This window comes from Anopheles moucheti, chromosome 2, assembly GCF_943734755.1.
Source record: "Anopheles moucheti chromosome 2, idAnoMoucSN_F20_07, whole genome shotgun sequence".
NCBI lineage: Eukaryota > Metazoa > Arthropoda > Insecta > Diptera > Culicidae > Anopheles > Anopheles moucheti.
The window spans coordinates 16,346,015-16,364,229 of NC_069140.1; the positions used below are offsets into that span (position 1 = coordinate 16,346,015).

An 18,215-nucleotide genomic window follows, 5' to 3' on the forward strand; every position below is an offset into this window, starting at 1 on the left:
GAAGGATAGCTGTTGTTCGCTTTATGGTCACTTGCATACTGACTTATTTTATTACGTTACGATTAATCGTTAGTGGTAGTTAGTGCTTACAACTGTTAGTGCTGTTGTAACACGCGCGGTCCGTGCGTACGATGTGTGTGTGCGTAAGACGTATGAAGAGGAGTTTACACGTCTTCGCCACACACACGTAATGATAGATTCGTAGGTTTTTTTTGTGTTATCTGTATTTGCAGCAGCCTTTGTGGTATCGATTTTCTCATGCGGAAAAAAGAAACAACGCACTTGAATGCAAAATTCTTTTTTGCTCCACAGTTAGACCGCTCCTTCCCGCTATCCGGCACACAAATTTCCATATGAAGGATTAAATCAAACAAACGCATCGCTAATGGAATAGAATCGGGATAAAAGAACGTACGTAAAATAAGCTCCACCACCATGTGTGTGTGTGTGTGTGTATGTCTGTTTTGGCGCGGGGAGATTTTTCATCCCGCTAAGAGGAGCAGAAAGAAAAATAAAACTCCGAATATATCCTTTATATCCTGTTCCATCCCTCGTTGTGCAATGCACGGTAAACATTTTCCGATTTCCACGAACCGCATTGTTTCCGTTACTTCCACCACGTGTTTCGTCGTTCGAGGCAGTGTTGCCAGTGTGAAACCATAACCTGGGAAACACACGCGTTACAGGTTTTTCTCTGTGCACGAACAACGAACAACAAACTCCCGGAGCCGGAAGGAATATGAGCAAAAAAATCCTTCCCTTCCCCCCCTCAAATGCTCCTCTTCCATTTCATTCCTGCCATGCCGATTTCAAGCGGCTTACGGGTTTCATCTGTTTTCAATTGTTGAGACAACTTCCCACCACCTTCCCTTCCCACGGGAAGGGCCGTCGAAATAGGGAGAAGAAGGGGAAGACAAGCTGCAGTTCCATCAGCTCTATATGCTCGGCATATGAATTGAAATAATCCCCTCTCATCTCAAGCCTAGCAACAGATTTTCACTCATTTTCCACTCTCGGAACGGAGTATGTGTGTATGTGTTTGTGAATGGAGTTTTCTTCTTTGCTTTTTGTTGCCAGCTTCGAAAAGGAGTTCGAGCTGTTCGCGGATATTTAGAGTTTATCATCTACTCGTGTGGGACTTTTTTGTATCACCCTTGCCGCAAAGGAAAATCTGCTTTGATTTTCACCACCCCCTGTGTGTGTGGTTTATGCGGTCGAAGTTGTGATGTCGCGTTGGAAAAATAAGCAAATAATGAAATGAGACCGATCTGATCGGGGTAATATAGGAATATTCTAGCAAATGCAACGGATCGGGAAAGGGAAATGAAGCTCACTACAATCGTAAACAGACGATGGACCATATGTTTGTTCACATTGGGCGAATTGAGATAGGTGTCGAAAGTGGAAACCGTGGGACATTCTCAGAACTTATTGACTTGAAAAGTGGTGGTAGCAGGTGCTACAAATGATGCCTCGAACTGGAGATAAGTCGAACGATATTTCTGATTCATGCTGGGAACGCTCTTATTGATAGTGGAACGTATTATGCTTCATCTGTTTAGTGGCTTTATTACACTATTTATTACTGATATTGCAAAAAGTTGTATAACAACACAATTCATGAAATCTTCATTTCATTCAACTGAACGAATCCTGAGAATGGTTCGTTACCAGCAAATCCTTACTTCTAGAGGTGTAATTCTTTATCGGAGATCATCATGGTAATGGAATGGAATAATGACTTAAATTAATACTTCTTCTATTGTTAGTTAGTAGCCTCGTATGAGTTAGCGATTGTTGGGTCTTTCCTTTCCCTTAGCATCCTGGTTCGTTCTAGATTTGGCTTGCTCCAACTGTCCATACAGGGCGGTCATTTCTGCCGTCATGTCTTCCTGCACTTTTCGAAGCTTTTCGATTTCGATCATCAATTCCGTTTTCTCTTTCATTTCACCGTTCTTAAGCATTGTGACTACCTTTTTGTACCGATCGCGTAGAACCGCAATTTCTTCCTTCAAGTTCAAATTTTCCACTTTCAGCAGGTCTAATTCGCTGACCGATGGCTCTGCCGCCGGTGAAATATCCTTTTTGGGAGATTCTTTGGTCTTTGAAGACATGGAACTGTTTTGTTTCAGTAACTGTTTCAATTGCTCTTTGTTGAGTATTTGTTTGGTTTCGAGATCGATTTGTTCGAAGAATGTGTAGTTTCGGTTATATTCTGCTTCGTCCTGTTGGCGCTTCTTCTGCTGTTGCCTGTCATTCAGCTCCTTGTTGACCTTCTCTTGGAATTCTTGCAAGGACAATGCTTTCGGTTTCTTATCTTTCATCGCCGACTGTTTGGATTCCTTTTCCAGCTGGCTGTACTTTGATTTGTTTGCCTCGAAATCCAGTTTCGAAAGGAGCAGCGCTTGCTCGAGATCATTGACGTAGGATTTTTCCACCAGCTCTGTATCCTTTTGCTGCCATTCGGACCACTGTTCCTTTTGCAGCGATTCATTCGAAGGTTTGCTTTTTTGAGGTTTCTGAAAATAAAGCATATGTTTCATAAATAAATGCAACCCAACCGCTCTTTGCGGTACAGGAAACTAACTGGTTTAGGTTTCTTTGTTGGCTGCTGAGGTGTTTGTTGTGGAATCGTGTTTTTCACCGATGTCGTTTTGGGTTTGTTGTTAGCAGCTGATTTGGATTTTTGCTTCGGCTTTCGAAATCCATCGTCATCGTCTTCGATTTTTAAACCAGCAAATCTCGAAGGGACTACCGTGAACATTACAGCAGAATCGTTTTGTGGGGTAAAATAGGGAAAACTGAATCACAATTGTGAAAAGCCTGAAAATCCCTTGAGGGCTAGTTTGTTTGTTGATATTTTTCGTCAGCTGACAGCGAGAGGTGCTATCAAGGTTTATAAAAATTAAAATAAAAGTTACATTTTCGATGTCGGGCCACCTCGTTCGATAATTTTAATGGATTGAGTTTAGTTTTCGTAAACTAAATGCAAATTTTGAGATGCGAAATTCTGTATAACATTAGTTTTTAAAATAAAAACACGCAACACGCGTTTCATACAAATCTTGAGAATGTGAAGTATTGGGGCTGTAGATGTAAACGGCAACGACCGCTTGACGTTGTTGACGCATCTTGGCGTGTATGAAGTTTTATTTGCTGCATTTCTTGCGTCCAAATTTCGTAAACTTGGTGCAACTGAAGTCGTACATTTCCATTTGCGGTGTATTTGTTTTACGATAAGAAGTTCGATAGATTTGAGTGCATCTTGTCGCGCGCAGTCATCTAATAGAAACAATAAGCTACCCTCATTCAGGATGAATCGAAGACGTGCGTACGAAGATGACGGAGACTTCTACGGAGGTATGCAAAAGCGGGCTTGTCTGGTTGGTGTCTGCTAACCTACAAAAACAGCTTCGCCAGCGATACGTCTGGCACTAATAGCAATGGCAATAACTTGTATTTTGATACCCTTTTCCTTCCAAATAGAACGCAACAAGAAACGCCGCAGGGTATCGGAAAACCAGGAGATGGAAGAACGTTTAGAAACGCTGATCCTGCGAGTCGGCGAAAACAGTTCTTCCTCACTGGAATCGAACCTGGAAGGGTTGGTGTCGGTGCTAGAGTCGGATTTGGGTAACTTTCGGAGCAAGATTCTACGCATCCTATCGGACTGTCCGATCAAAATGCCCGAAAAGTGTACCATATACTCGACCATGGTGGGGCTGATGAATGCCAAGAACTACAACTTTGGCGGCGAGTTTGTGGAGTATATGGTGAAAACGTTCAAGGATAGCTTAAAGCAATGCCAGTGGGATGCTGCACGGTACGCGCTACGCTTTCTGGCAGATCTGGTGAATTGTCACGTGATATCCACGAATTCATTGCTCCAGCTGCTGGACAGCATGGTCGATGCGGCCAACGAAGACAATGTGCCGCAGGTTCGACGCGATTGGTACGTCTTTGCGGTTCTTTCAACCCTACCCTGGGTCGGTCGAGAGCTGTACGAGAAGAAGGAATCGGCGCTGGAAAACTTGCTGGTTCGCATCGAAGTGTTCCTGAACAAGCGCACCAAGAAGCATCACAACGCATTGCGTGTGTGGTCGGTAGATGCGCCACATCCACAGGAAGAATATCTCGATTGTCTATGGGCCCAGATCCGGAAGCTGCGGCAGGACAATTGGACCGAGAAGCACATTCCTCGGCCATACTTGGCATTCGATTCGGTGCTGTGTGAGGCGCTGCAACACAGCATCCCCGTGATTCATCCTCCGCCGCATCAGGATTCGTTCGAATATCCGATGCCGTGGGTGGTGTACCGTATGTTCGATTATACCGATTGCCCCCCGGGGCCGATTCTGCCCGGTGCGCATTCGATCGAACGTTTCCTAATCGAGGAACATCTGCACTCGATTATTGAAATGCACCGCTGGGAGCGCAAGGATTGTGCAATCCATTTGCTGCTCCTGCCGTACAAAGAAAAAATCCCACTGGAGTATTGCATCGTGGAGGTGATCTTTGCCGAACTGTTTCACATGCCGACTCCGCGCTACCTCGAGATATGTTACGGCTCGATACTGATCGAGCTGTGTAAGCAGCAACCGTCCAAGATGCCACAAGTGCTTGCACAGGCGACGGAGATTCTGTTCATGCGTATCGACTCGATGAATACGTCGTGCTTCGATCGGTTTGTGAACTGGTTTTCGTACCATCTGAGTAATTTCCAGTTCCGTTGGTCGTGGGACGATTGGGACAGTTGTCTGCTGCTGGAAAATGAGCATCCACGACCGAAGTTCATTCAGGAGGTGTTGCTGAAGTGCTTGAGGTAAATTGAAAACACCCATGGACAGTGGAATAGATCAGTTAAAAATATTTCTTTTCCTTTCTTTGTAGGTTCTCGTACCATGATCGGTTCAAGGAGATGATGCCAGAAGGGTATGCGAAACTGATTCCCAAACCACCCATGCCTCACTACAAGTACTCGATGGAAGGCGCAGGTGAGTGGAACAAACACAGCGCACTGGTTTCATATTTTACACTATAAATTATCTTTATTTTGACAAAAACAAAATAACAAAATTGCATTTCTACTACTCGAACGGCAAATGGACGCATGTTTCCCTGCTCTGCATCCTGTACCGTTCGCGTCAGTGGGTTCCGTTCGTTTTGGTTAGATCGTTTTGGGTTTCGTTGGTTTTGGCTTCGCTTTTAATTCACTTCGTCCTGCTACTTCCATACGTCGCTGTATGGGTGATGTTTCTTTCGTTCCCAACCCAGCCCCATGTGTGTACTACGTACGCGTCTGGTGTGGGATTGTTCCGTTGCTGTCTTGTCACAGTTGAGATAAATAATAATTAACGTTAGAATAATTTAATGTCTCCCGGTGAAGGGGAGGCTTAAAAAGCTACATGCAGATCAATTGGTATGTTTGGGATGGTACGTGCAGCTGTTGTGAAAGTTTTGTGGACAGTGATTGTCAGTGTTGTGCCCATTGCATGACTAAGGCCGTTAAGCGACATCGACAGCCACTGTCGTTTGGCTCGCCTCTTCATCGCCATCATCAGCTCCGTCCTCGACTGTGGTGGTGCCTAACGTTTCACTAACGGTGCTCTCCGTCACTGGGGAGCTGGTGGCAGCGACAGTGGTCGTCGTCACCTCGACGGTAGTTTCCGGCTCGAACACATCCTTATGAGCGATCTCATTGCTTTCGATCGATTTGCTACCTGTAACCGGGGCGATGGTTCCATCCGTAGCTCTCGCTGCCTCCTCCTCCTCCTCCTGCTCCCGTGCCGCATCCGTGGGCTTCACAGTTTGATTTACGATCGCTTTCGCGTGGTTGATGATGGACATCGTGAGATCATCGAAAGTCGAACCAATTGAGCGACCACTCTCGGCAGGACTGCTGTTGGCGCTAGTGTCGGGCGTGCCGGCATCGCTAGCTTCGAAAAACACCATGTTCGATTGGTTCGTGGCAATTGGCGGTGAAATGTTGGCCTTCACCATCACGAATTCCTTCTCCGGTTCGGTCACCTCCAGCGCGTCCTGCTTGTTTTCGGCCTGCTTAGCGACCAGCTGTTCCGCCACAGCCACTTCACGATCGGTATTGTCGGTTTCTTCTACCGCTTCGCTGGTGTCCCGTTTGATTTTTTCATTCGATCCATTTTTGGCGGTGGACGTCATGACTGCTTCCTCGGCCTTGCGTTCCTGCTGTTCGTACGAACGGCCATCAATGCGGTTGCTATCGAACACGGAAGACGTTACACCGGGGATGGGCTTGATGGTAGTGGTGGACGTGCTAAAGTTACTGTTTCGCATGCGGCTCGTTCTCATGCTGTTGCTGGCCTGCTGTTGCTGACCGGTCGGGATCGGCGGAGGATTACCGGACGGTATTCTACGGTACGTGTAGCGGCTGCGACCTCGCGACGCACGCACGCGCTGCATCTGCTGGTCAAGGTTAGGGCGTACCGCAGTTACCACGGGCACTACGACAGGAGTTTTCGTAACCACATCAATCGCGCGCTCGGAAGATGCGACCGCCTGCTCACCGCTCACCGGTAGCGAAGAGGATGACAGCGTGGATGTGGAGAACTCACCGCTCGTCGCTTTGCTGCTCGTCCGGGGTCTTTTCGGTACCCATTTCTGTACCGGTTTTTCCGTCGATGTGGAAGTCGACACGAACGAACCCGGGAACTGTCTGTAGATCGTTTTGAGCATCATGCGTGGTCGCATCGTGGTGATCGCCATCGTCGTAAGATCGTCCGACTTTTCATTCCGGTTCTTGTAGTAGTGGGCCGTGCTGGAAGCAGTTGCCGAGCGGAAGGTTGAAACCGTTACGTTCCTTACCTGCGTAGCCTGGGCGACAGCTTGTGACGTTGGTGCGTTGGTGGTACTGGCGCTTGCTGGAGCCGGGGACGACGCCACCGAGGACGCTACAGCTGGTGGGGAAGATGATGATGCGGTCACGGCAACCGGGGGGATCGGTGTAGTGGAGGAGCCTTGATAGGAATGAAGCGGTGTAACGAAGTTCTTAGGTCTTTGGACTTTTTGGTTGTGCTTCGGCGTACCGTAGTAGGTCATGGTGTAGTCCTTCTCCGGTGGAGGCAACTGCACGCTCAGCTGCGCTTCAGGACGATGCGTAGCATATTCGGGTCCTTCGCCGGGGTAGAAGCGCAACGGCTTGTTGCTCGTGACCGTGACGTGGTGATGGTGGTTCCCGGCTGATCCCATACCTGCTCCGGCCGGTACCGCCATCGGACCGTTCGGTTTCTGTGCCAGCTTCTGTCCCTTCTGGCCCTTGTTGCGTTTGGCGTGCTTTTGCCCATTCATCTTTTTCACGTGTGCCAACTCAACGACGCGTGACGGAATGAAGTCGTACGAGTCGTGATGGTTGAGATACTGATACGTTTTGAGGGTGGAGGAGATGGGAGTTTCAATTTGGGGCGGAAGAATCGTTACCGAGGGCATACTCTTGAAGGCGGGCGGAAACTTCACGCCGATCGTTGGACCGAGCTGCTGGATGTATGATTTGGGCGGCGGAACATAGGTGGCCTGCGTGGTGACGGAGACGGGTGTGGTAGAGGACGGAGAGCCTGCGGAAGCGGACACACTGGACAGCGGTACCGTGGAACTGCTGACGCGATGATGGGGCGAAGCAGAAGAAGACGTCTGGTCGGAAGTTAGCTTTGCGGTGACACTGACGGCACCGGAAACATCGACGAAGTTGCTGTAACTGAACGCACCACCGGCGAGCGTCGTGCGGGAAGCGGGCGAAGCGGTGGGCGAGTGTGGGCTGTGTTGTGACAAGCTGCTGGCGACGGTGGACGAGGGCGATAGCAAGGATTCGGCGGGCGTTGACGGCGTGACGGCGTTCTCGACACCAAATGATTCATATTTGGGTGAAACGGCATTGGATGGGCTTCCGACGGCATCGGCGACACCGGCGTTAGCTTTGGGCGTGGGCGATTCCAGCTTGCGCGGCGTCTGCTTGGACTCGCTGGCGGCCGGTTGGAACGCCGGGGCGGTGAATTTCTCCCGTAGACCAGCGGGCGAAGCCGGGACCGTTGGTAGGGCTGCGTAGCGATGGTTGGCCACGGTCGAGCTGACCGTAGGCCCACTCACCTGACCGACGGCCGCCGTGTACCGGGCGCTGGGCCGCGTGGCGGACGTCGGCGACGGTGAGCTAGCGAGGGAAGAAGCTGCCGGCGATGGTGACGCTTTCCCGGCGGCACCGGCCGTTGAGAACCGGTGACGGTGAGCCGGCGTTGGACTGATGGAGGGACCGCTCAGCTGCACGTGCGGGGTGTTGTAGCGATGGTGCTGGGCGGCAGCGGTCGGCGACGATGCGGACGTTGGGCCTCCAACTCCGCCGACGGTCGTCTTCTGTGGGTGTGGGATCGCGTTAGAACTGGTGAACTTGAAAACAGTGGGAATGGCATTAAACGAATGTGTGGTATGCGAATGATGCGAATGATGATGCGGATTCGGGGACGGGGGAGAGGCGAGCGTTTGCTGACCGGCGGGGGGAGTGACCAGCGAATGGTTTGCTGCACCGTGATGGCCATGCGCCGGATGGGGATGATGCTGGTGGTGCTGGTAGTTGGTGGTGGTGGAGGAGGTGGTCTTGGGCGTGACGGTGACAATCGGATGATGCTGGTTGTGATGGTGATGGTGGTGGAATGGTTGCTGCTGGGGTTGCAGCGGAGGAAGGAAGGGATTGACGGGCGAGTAGAGGTGGACGGGATTCGGGAGGGGTTGCATGATACGCACCGGGATGGCCTGTACACCATCCTGCTGATGCGGCTGTGGCTGTGGCTGCTGCGGACCGTAAAGGTGGCCCTGCGGCGCCATGGGAGGGATCAACTGGACGTGCACCGGTATGGCGATCGGTTGCGGCGGGGACATCTGGAACATGTGGTGGTTGGACATGACCGGGATGTGGTTAACCACCATCTGGCCTTGGGGATTGTAGAAGGGAATCGATTGGATGAGATGCGAGGGTGGGAAGAATCCCGGCGGTCCTCCGGCGGCCACTTGCGGATGCGCCGGATGCGGATGAATCAGGATGGGTTGTTGCGGCTGTTGCTGCTGAGGCGGTACCTGTTGTCGATAGATGATGTGCGGTTGCTGCTGCTGCTGGGCCAGTTGCTGCTGGTGCTGCTGCTGTGGAGAGTATTGCTGAGGAAGCGCATTTGGCACCGGTGAACCTGCCGTTTGCTGCTGGCCCACACCGGTCGCGATCGTCGCTACCTGCTGGTGGAACTGTTGCTGCTGCTGTTGGGTCGGGAACTGCTGCGGCTTGGGTGACGTCTTCAGCGATTGCACCGATTGCTGCTGGATGTGATTGAGCGTAGCCGGGGACGGTTTCTGCGCCACGACATTGTTCGCTTTGGTCGTTTTCGTTGCTTCCGCCGCGGGGTTCTGAGCCGTGGGCGTTGTGGCACCACGCAGATCGACCAGCTTGGTGTAGTCCTGATGGATGTTGCTCGGTGCCGGTGCATGCGAGTCCTTCGTGTGGTGGAACAGATAGCTGCCCGGGAGGGCCGTCGGTGCTAGCGGCGCAATCGAGGGTCGCTGGAAGTGGATGTGCTGGTAGAACTTTGGCACCGAGTGGCTGGAACCGGGGAACGAATCCGGGAACTTGATGCGATTGCTGCTAGCGGCCGCCAGCCCACCGTAGTACGCCGGGCTCTTGCCGGGTGCATAATGGTGGTGATGATGATGATACTTCGGCGTCTCGCCCCCGGACAGTAGCGACTGCATCAGATACTGACCCAGGGTGATGGTTTGCTGTGGCTGCGGGACTACGGCCGGGCGGTAGTACCGGGTGCCCGGTGCATACGAACCGAACTGGTGCGTCTGCGCATGATGTCCCTGCGATTGTACCGCATCGAAAAAGGTTCGATCAAACATCTGATCGTTCTTCCGGTGCATTGGGATGGCGTTCGGTGAGATGGTCAGGGGTGCGAAATATTTCGGATAATCCTCATCCCGTATGATGTACGTTCGATTGTTGGTCTGCGCGTCCCGTGCCTCCTGTTCGCCTTCCAGGGCAGGGCTGTTCGGTTCACCGTTCGCTGGTACCTTCGACGCTGCGATCGTGAACTTCAACTCGTAGCGATGGCCACGCAGATCATCACGATGCCGGATACGTTCCACCTTCCACAGGGCCGTCACGTTACGGCGCGATTCCTCAAGCTGACCGTCCTGCTGCTGCACAAGGAAGTACGATTCGTCGCCGTCCTGCTCAAGCCGACCGTGGGCCAACTCGACGATGTCACCAAACCGCGGCACGCTCAGATCGATCACCCCGATGTACGGTGCGTTGTAGATCACTTTCTGCAGCCGGTTCGCTAGGAGCGGTGCATGTTCAGTGCTTCCAGAAGATTGTTGCTGAAGGCTACCGGTATGCGTGTGTGTGTGTGTGTGTGTGGGGTATGGGAAGACAGGAAACAAAGGAATCAACGAATTAAAAGCCAGGAAATGGTGTGCGATTTGTGGAGTTGTGCAACGTTTCTTTCCTACTTCCTTTTGTCGTTAGTGTACGCCTGAAGCAAACGCTTGTCATTTCCTACTGTCATTAAATTCAATTTAGGAATGATCTTTCTTTTTAATGCGGAAAGACCCTCCCGCTCATACGGACGCTTGAGATTATCGTGTTCGTGTTTTTGGGCATTGCCGGCTTTGAATCGGCAATTTCACGCTCACTTGATCCTTCTGGCTACCGTTTACTACCGCTTCGGGCGAAGAAAAACGCCTTGACGATGTGCGTTCGTTGGAAGGAAAGCTTCTGTTTTGCATAAACATACATCACTCAGCTCCAGTTGCATAGCGTGGCCTTGCCTTTGTATGGCGCGCCCAGTCTCGTGGAACGCGCTACGCGGTACTACTTCTCACTTCACTGGTTCGCAGCGCAAGACTTTTCTTTTCGGGCGCACTTTTCCTTTCGGGCGGCAATTACAACCCCCCCAGCTGGTCTGGTGTTATTCTTTTCACTTTAAGCATATTTTCGTTTGAGCGTATTTAGTTGTGGGTGAATTACTACAATGTGGAGAAACTACATTCTTAAAGAGCAACTAAATTACTCGCTAGTGATGATGTAGCATTAATGTTAATGTTTTTTTTTTATTTTCTTCCTTAACTTACCTCGTCTTGTTATCATTCAGAGCTAGAAAAACGGTTTCTTTTAACACTTCCTCCCAGGGCACCGCGCTGCCACTGTCCCCGGTAGTATTGGGCTTTTCGTCTGACGGAACCTGCTCACGCGGTCGATAGTAGAGAACCTTGCCCGGGTACGTCTTCAGATGGTGGGGCGTTAGAATGATATCACGGTTGCTGAAGTACTGGCAATGGTTGCCGGTAATGAATATCTGGTAGGGGGGTGGATAAAACGGAGGTATTAATTTCACCAAACGTACGAAAGGAAAAACTGGACACTGCCTTGTATTTTCAGGGTTGATTTATTGGTCCGTTTTATTGGCTTTTGGGGGCTTAGGGACGATGCGATGCGTTTTCAAGATCACAATCATTCGTTTCGGGTGTTATCGTCTGCATCTTCAGCGCGATGTACAGCCTTGAGCGCTTCCCGTTCTCGCGATCGACCATTAATGCGCCGCACGCTATGGTGGACCTGTTTTCTTGTCGGACAATAGTCCGTCGGCTTGAGCTGAGAGACGAGACTGTTCTGTAGTGCCGTTCAAAAGTTCTCATGCAGTCGCTCAATGAGGTTACATTTCGTTCGTAATTAAACGAACCAGCTTGCCGTAGTCGCCGGTGGCTGGTCGCCGGCAATCATCAACGGAGCATTAATGTTGTTTGATGAATAAATTACGATTGCAGCGGCCGTGCGCGGGGGGCCGCTGATCGTAGCTTAAACAAACGAGAATGCTTCGTAGACCCCTTGACAGACAGACTAGTGTCAAGGGCTCTCTCTCTCTCTTCGGTTTTTTTCTGCGCGGGTATGAAACTAATTTGTGCCGCCCCATCATTTGGGGTAGGGCATTGTTTAGTGTGGCGTGGAAAATCGCTGACTTTTAGCATCGTTTGATCGGTTTTCAGCATGAAGATTCTAATCAGCAAGAATGTTCAAAGTCGTTGCATTAATGATTTTATGCTTTGTTTATGATGATCACGCTATATTAAAGAGTTCTCTTCTTCGAATGTTAGGCTTCCAGTGTTCAATATTGCTCAAAAGACTTTCAATGTTAGAATTACTTCTTGTAAGCTTAAGAAAAACAACTAATGTTGTTGATTGTCGTCCATGCAACAAACCTCTTTAATATTGTGTCTTTGCTTTGATATGATTTTAGCTAAAAGCAGTGCTGTTTTCCCACGGTTTACTGGCGTTTGACTGCTTAACGAGTTGGCGTATGCAAAGTGCGACGATTGTCGCCAAATCTCGCAGCATTTTTCCGTGGTGTCGACACAAGAATCCGTTTGCCGTTTTAGGTAACGCTTATTTCGGGGGAGCCGGAGGGATATGTGTGGTGTGGTGTCGCAAGATCAGTTAACAAACTCCCCCACAGTGCTGTCTTCAGTCTTACCATGAAAAGAATTAAACAAATGTTCATTGTACGTCCGATGTAATCCATGGCGGTACGTGATTGGCCGCTGACAGTGATGGATCGTTCGTTGGATTTTCGTCTTGTACAGCTGCAGAACGAAAGCCGTAAGGGTGCAGAACATTTACACACTATAGCACAATACACACTTTTCTCGCACTGCACTTGCGGCCGTATTTTGTTTTTGGCTCTGGAAACGGATACAAAAGCCTCCTCCGAGTTCGGCTCTCTGTCTATTGCCACTTTTTGCAATCACCTTGTGTTTGCCTGTTGGAGATCCTCACTAATATCGGAATCGGCGCGTATGTACCGATCGTCACACAAATCGATCGTAACACTTAGGGAGCGTTAGAGCGTTCTATCGCCGAAGCGGAGTGTGTTAGTGTTTCTTCACTTCAAGGGAAACAAGTCCCCGCAGTCTGGGGACAGTAGAACAGCGCACACTATTCACCGTACATCTTGGCCCTTATCGGTAGATCGGCACTTAAGCTGAGCCTTTCATCCGCTTGCTCTAATAATCGATCGATCGATTGGTGATATCTGACTGGCTAACAACACTCTTTAGCTGGTACCGTGGACTAATGTGGACCGTTTCGGACGAGCGTTTTTCACCAACTGAAAAGGGTAATATTTTCAAAATCATATTAAAACTGGCCATCCAAACCAGCCCCCCACACACAACACAGCACACCAGCCCGATGCAGATCGCGCGGATCTCTCCCCTCCCATCGAGGCCGTGCAGCAGCAGTGGCGCGTGTTTGCATTTTCCAAACCCCTTCTCCTGCGCGAAAACTCGGCGTCTTCGGTCGGCCCGGTGGTCGGTGTTTCTTCGTTCGTTAATTTCCATTTTCTATCGTCTTTTTTGCTTATGGTTTATGCGTTTTCTCACCCTCACCTGTAAGGGCGCAGGTAAGGGTGGTTGTTAGGGGTTTTTTTTTCGGCCGACGCCTTCTAAACATCAAAATCGGCGATTAAACACCCACTACCTACCTTTTTTTTTGCTTTGCTCATCCAATGCTTAATGCGTCGGTGGGTTAAACATTTTTTATGTCTCTTTAAAAGTCGCGCCTCTTATTTGCATGCCAAGATACGGGCGCGAAGACGATCCGATCGTCATGGGGGTAACAATTAATGTAGCTGAAAACGTAGCGCACCGCGTTCGTGTGCGATCTTTCAACGCGTTTTAATGGAAATGTCGCAAGAAAAGTGTTTTGCTTCCCACTTCCGTCGTCTTGCAAGCCAAAATGTGTGTCACTTTAATATTGTGCCTTGGGAATGGGGCTTGGTGGTGTGCCGAACGATGATGTACGAGCTCGCACCACAACGAGATGAGTGTGTGCAGATGTAATCTTTTTTTGCTGAATAAATTTGTTTCGGTTTTTTTTACCCCAACGGCTGCTAGTGGGTCTGTCGCCTGGATTGCAATATGTTGCAAATGGAAATTTAAGCCCCCAGCTGGATGCAAAGAAGCCCTCGGGCATGCAAACGGTGCTAGGAACGTACGGAACGTCTTCTTTGGCTCTGGTTTGGCGATTGCATAAGTGGGTTACGCCGGACCTAAAAAACGAGAATTTAATTATGTTGGAATGGCAGATAGATTGCCTTTTTTTTTTTGGTTGGATGAATGTGATTACGTATCGTATTTCGATGGGAATGGAGTTCCAGTTTGTCATAATTGCTAAGATGTCCATCAAGAGAAAAATCTACCACAACGAGCATTGGAAAAGCAAATCTATGCTTTGATTTTTGTGCAGGCTGAAGCTTTTGTGAATGAAAGCGCTCATCCTGATCGTGCAGCTTCGGGCGATCGTGTACCTTTCGAACGGATGAAGAATTTTGATCGCCGCGATCGCGTCCGAGCTGTTGAATTTCGAGCGCGTCAACGCAGCGCATTGTTTGGGGCAGGATTAATTGCCCCAAAATTTGATTCCGTTCTGTTTGTGGTTGCGAGATTCGAAACGATAAACGGTAACGGATTCGGGGAGCTATTCTCACTTCCCGGAAACGAAAATCTCACGGCAAAGTTCAATTGTTTCTCCGGTTTGTTGAAAACGCCACGCAGATGATGCTAGTGACAGATCAAGGTAAACGATTTTGTGCACTTTTGCTGGATGTAGCAAAAGGGAACCATTTGAATACAAATTTGCCACTTAGAGGCAACACAATGGTTTTCTGGGTCGTGTTTCGATCTTCGAGGGGGGCGCGGTGGTGGTGGTGCAAAGTTCGGTCGATCTTTAGGCATAGATTGCGCCAACACAATGGTGATGTGCATGATGGTCATAAAGTTTAAAAAATATGTTTCAACTTCAGATTGGGAGACATGTTGAGGGGTGGTTGTCTTGTGAGCCCATAGATGGAACATGCACATGGCCTTTTGTTGAATTGGCGCAGCAATTAGAACATATTGTCGAGGTGTGATGAAATCGGACTGTTTCAAATATGCAAAAGTAAAACTAAACACGTATGTACATAATTCATATTGATTTATCGATAAGAAAATGTTAATAATTGGCACAATCTATTTAATTTCTGGTTGCAGATCGTGAACACGCTGGCACAACTGGATTCTCTCCATTGGTTTCCATACCGGAAAAGTAGTAAATTTTCGATACCGCCATACACAGAGTCGTCACGCTGCGGTTAGAAAGACTAGAAGGAAGGAAAGTTGGGAATAATTGCTGTTGTTATTTAAGGAACACAGTGCCGACCGTGTGCATAATCCGTTGCGCAACACAAGAAAGGAAGAGAAGGTTCTACTGTTGCGTCATTTGAATTTTCACTTTCCACCCTTTGGGGTGTTGTATCAATAACAAATAAGTTTAATGTTGGGGAGAAGGTACATTAATAGTTCCCGGTAAAGCAAACCTTTCGCTAGGGAAGTACTGTACTGTTGTTAATACCATTTTCTTTGTCGTTACACGGTATGATGATGTGTTATAATTAAATGGCCATTACTGTTAAATGGTTTAATAAAAACAAATTTGACGTGTGTTCGCTTGGGGATGGGATATGTATAGTAAGTGCAGCCAACAACCTGAAGGTCGTTCGTTAGGCATGGAACACGATCTACGTACGATCGTTCGAGATGGTGGCTTTTCACATTCTTCACCAATCACAAACTCACTGCTAATCGGCCATGATGCGGTGTGTGTACCATTAATTACATTAATTTCTCACAAACAATTTTTGCTCGGAGCAGCGAAAGAAAAACATTGGGGATTCGGGCTTAAAAGAGATCTTCGGCTATCGCACTCAAGCCGGATCCTTCTCTGGCACAACCCAGCCCCCCCATCCCCTCTCTGGCGTGAGATATGTGTACTTGTGCGTTATTAACATGCTTGTGGTCCGTGTGGCGACTTTGCTTTGTAGCGATAATTTTCACCAAGCGTGCCCGCATCTGCCCGAGCTGTCTTATTTTTTTGGAAAGAAAGTGGCGAAACTCCTTAATCGAGAGTTTTTACCTACCTGCCCGTTGTGTCGGTGCGATGCGATGCACCTCGTGTGCAGTTCCAGTCAGTTGGTCAGCAGCAGACGTGAGGAATGATAGACAGATCATACTCACCCCCCCACCCGCCGGGGTGGATGGTTAACCGATCCTGCAGCGAAATGCAGATGCAATGAAAAGAAAAGCATTTTGCTCGCGTGTGCATCGACAGATCATTTGCCCGCCCTTGCTCTAGGCGTGTGGAGGAGAGAAAAGTACGTCCCAAACTACACTTGGGAAATGCGCGAGCATGATTATGTTGCTACCGACTTTGGCAGTAGCGTTTTGCGCATCGTGCTGGAATTTCGGATCGAATTGTGTAGTAAAAGTGATGTTTAACCACCGTTCGGAATGCGCGCATAATGCTGTTTGTGAGGTGGGGGGGAAGGTGTTGTTTCTCTCGTACCGTATTGGGTGGAGCTTTCAAACTGTGTTAAATTCATTTTTTATTAGCTTCAACCGATTGTGGGAGGGATATTGACAGAGGTGTTGATGTTTATTGCATGTCGATTTCAATAGAATTGTAAATTCCATACATTGTTTTGTGTAGAGAATCAGTCTACTTCAGAGATCTTTATTGATAATCATACTTATCGCATTTTGTACTTCCAATCTATCTTTACCAGCATCCTTACCGGGTACGGCGACGGCTCACAAGCTAGTGGTAGCTATTCGGCAGAAATGCAATGCCGAGGACGTGCTGAACGAATTAAACGATTTGCCGAATTCGAGGGATGCGTCCGACATGGAGATGGCCGAGGAGCCTTTCAATCCACTGAAAATCGATGTGTTTGTTCAAACACTGTTGAACTTGGGCTCCAAGAGTTTCTCTCACAGCTTTGCAGCTATTTCAAAGTTTCACACCGTGTTTAAGGTAAACTGGTTTTGTCGCTGTTATGTTGAGAGCTAAAAAATTAATTCTCACTTTTGGATTTCAGGCACTGGCAGAGACAGAAGAAGCTCAGATTTGCATTCTCCACAACATGTTCGAATTGTGGGCTGATCATCAGCAGATGATGGTCGTTATCGTGGATAAGCTTCTCAAAGTGCAGATCGTCGAATGTTCCGCTGTGGCAACGTGGGTTTTCTCGAAGGAAATGGTGGGCGAATTTACGAAAATGTATTTATGGGAAATTTTGCATCTTACGATTAAGAAGATGAACCAACACGTCACCAAGCTGAGTGAGTATCCCGAACGCATTGTTTATGCAGCTATTAATATTACTATTATTGTTCCATAAGGTCGCGAAATGAACGAAGCCAAGGAAAAGTTAGCCCGCACAGTAGAATCATCATCAAGCGAATCGGAAGATGAGGCTTCCCCGAATCCTCAGAAACATCGCAAGAACACAGAAGGTTCGGGCGAAAAGCCTACAGAGGAGCAGGTGGAGCGGATGGAGGAGAAGCTGGAGGCGGCGTACGTAGATCAGAAGCGTCTGTTTCTGATCATATTCCAACGCTTCATTATGATCCTGTCCGAACATCTCGTAAAGTGTGACACAGATGGGCGTGAGTACGATACCGATTGGTATCGCTGGACAGTTGGCCGGTTGCAACAAGTGTTTATGATGGTAAGTAATAGAGATTTCGCGAACTATCCCAAAACTAACGATAACTGGTGGTTGCATTGCACTAACGACTGTTTTTTTTCTCTCTGCCTTGTTCGACTCCCTTCGTACTATTTTTTTTTGTTACGTTTAGCATCACGAGCAAGTGCAAAAGTACAGCAGTACATTGGAAAGCTTGTTGTTTACGTCCGATCTCGACCCGCACATACTGGATGTGTTCCACCAGTTCACCGCGCTGCGAGCATAAGAGACCTGCGCACCATTTGCCACTATTATCGCGCGCATTATTTCTTTTAGCTAGATATGGTTAACTCGTTCACGGACCGGTGGCGACGAACGTTCAATAGCGAAGGAAAGACATGGTCACTGTTTGCAAATTGTACATCGCACGATTGATAGTATCTGCCAATTGGGTGTGCGGCACTATGCAATGGACCCGGCTCATCAACGAGAGTTGCAAACATGACCGTGCATATAGACTAGCAATAATCATTTGATTCATTAAACTCGCCAAAGGGGATGGACATTGGCATTGTAACGGAAAGCGCATGAAATTGACTAAACGAATATTGGATAGACAATTTCAATACCAACATCGCTTGCGGATGG

General features: G+C 48.7%; 2 protein-coding genes across 2 annotated transcripts; one reads left to right on the forward strand and one right to left on the reverse strand.

Annotated features, from left to right (window-relative positions):
- Window positions 1–1,570: 1,570 nt before the first annotated feature.
- On the reverse strand, window positions 1,571–2,765 carry LOC128309505 (G kinase-anchoring protein 1-like). Its single transcript, XM_053045913.1, has 2 exons — window positions 2,588–2,765; window positions 1,571–2,519 (listed from the first exon to the last, which is right to left on the reverse strand). The coding sequence occupies exons 1-2, from the start codon at window positions 2,762–2,764 to the stop codon at window positions 1,788–1,790; spliced, it is 909 nt and encodes a 302-aa protein (XP_052901873.1). The 5' UTR covers window position 2,765; the 3' UTR covers window positions 1,571–1,787.
- Window positions 2,766–3,227: 462 nt separating this feature from the next.
- LOC128309502 (nuclear cap-binding protein subunit 1) lies at window positions 3,228–18,194 on the forward strand. The gene is made up of 7 exons (XM_053045910.1): window positions 3,228–3,360; window positions 3,487–4,822; window positions 4,891–4,994; window positions 16,665–16,912; window positions 16,977–17,220; window positions 17,281–17,609; window positions 17,740–18,194. Exons 1-7 carry the CDS (start codon window positions 3,315–3,317, stop codon window positions 17,851–17,853), a joined length of 2,421 nt encoding a protein of 806 aa, XP_052901870.1. The 5' UTR covers window positions 3,228–3,314; the 3' UTR covers window positions 17,854–18,194.
- Window positions 18,195–18,215: the final 21 nt, after the last annotated feature.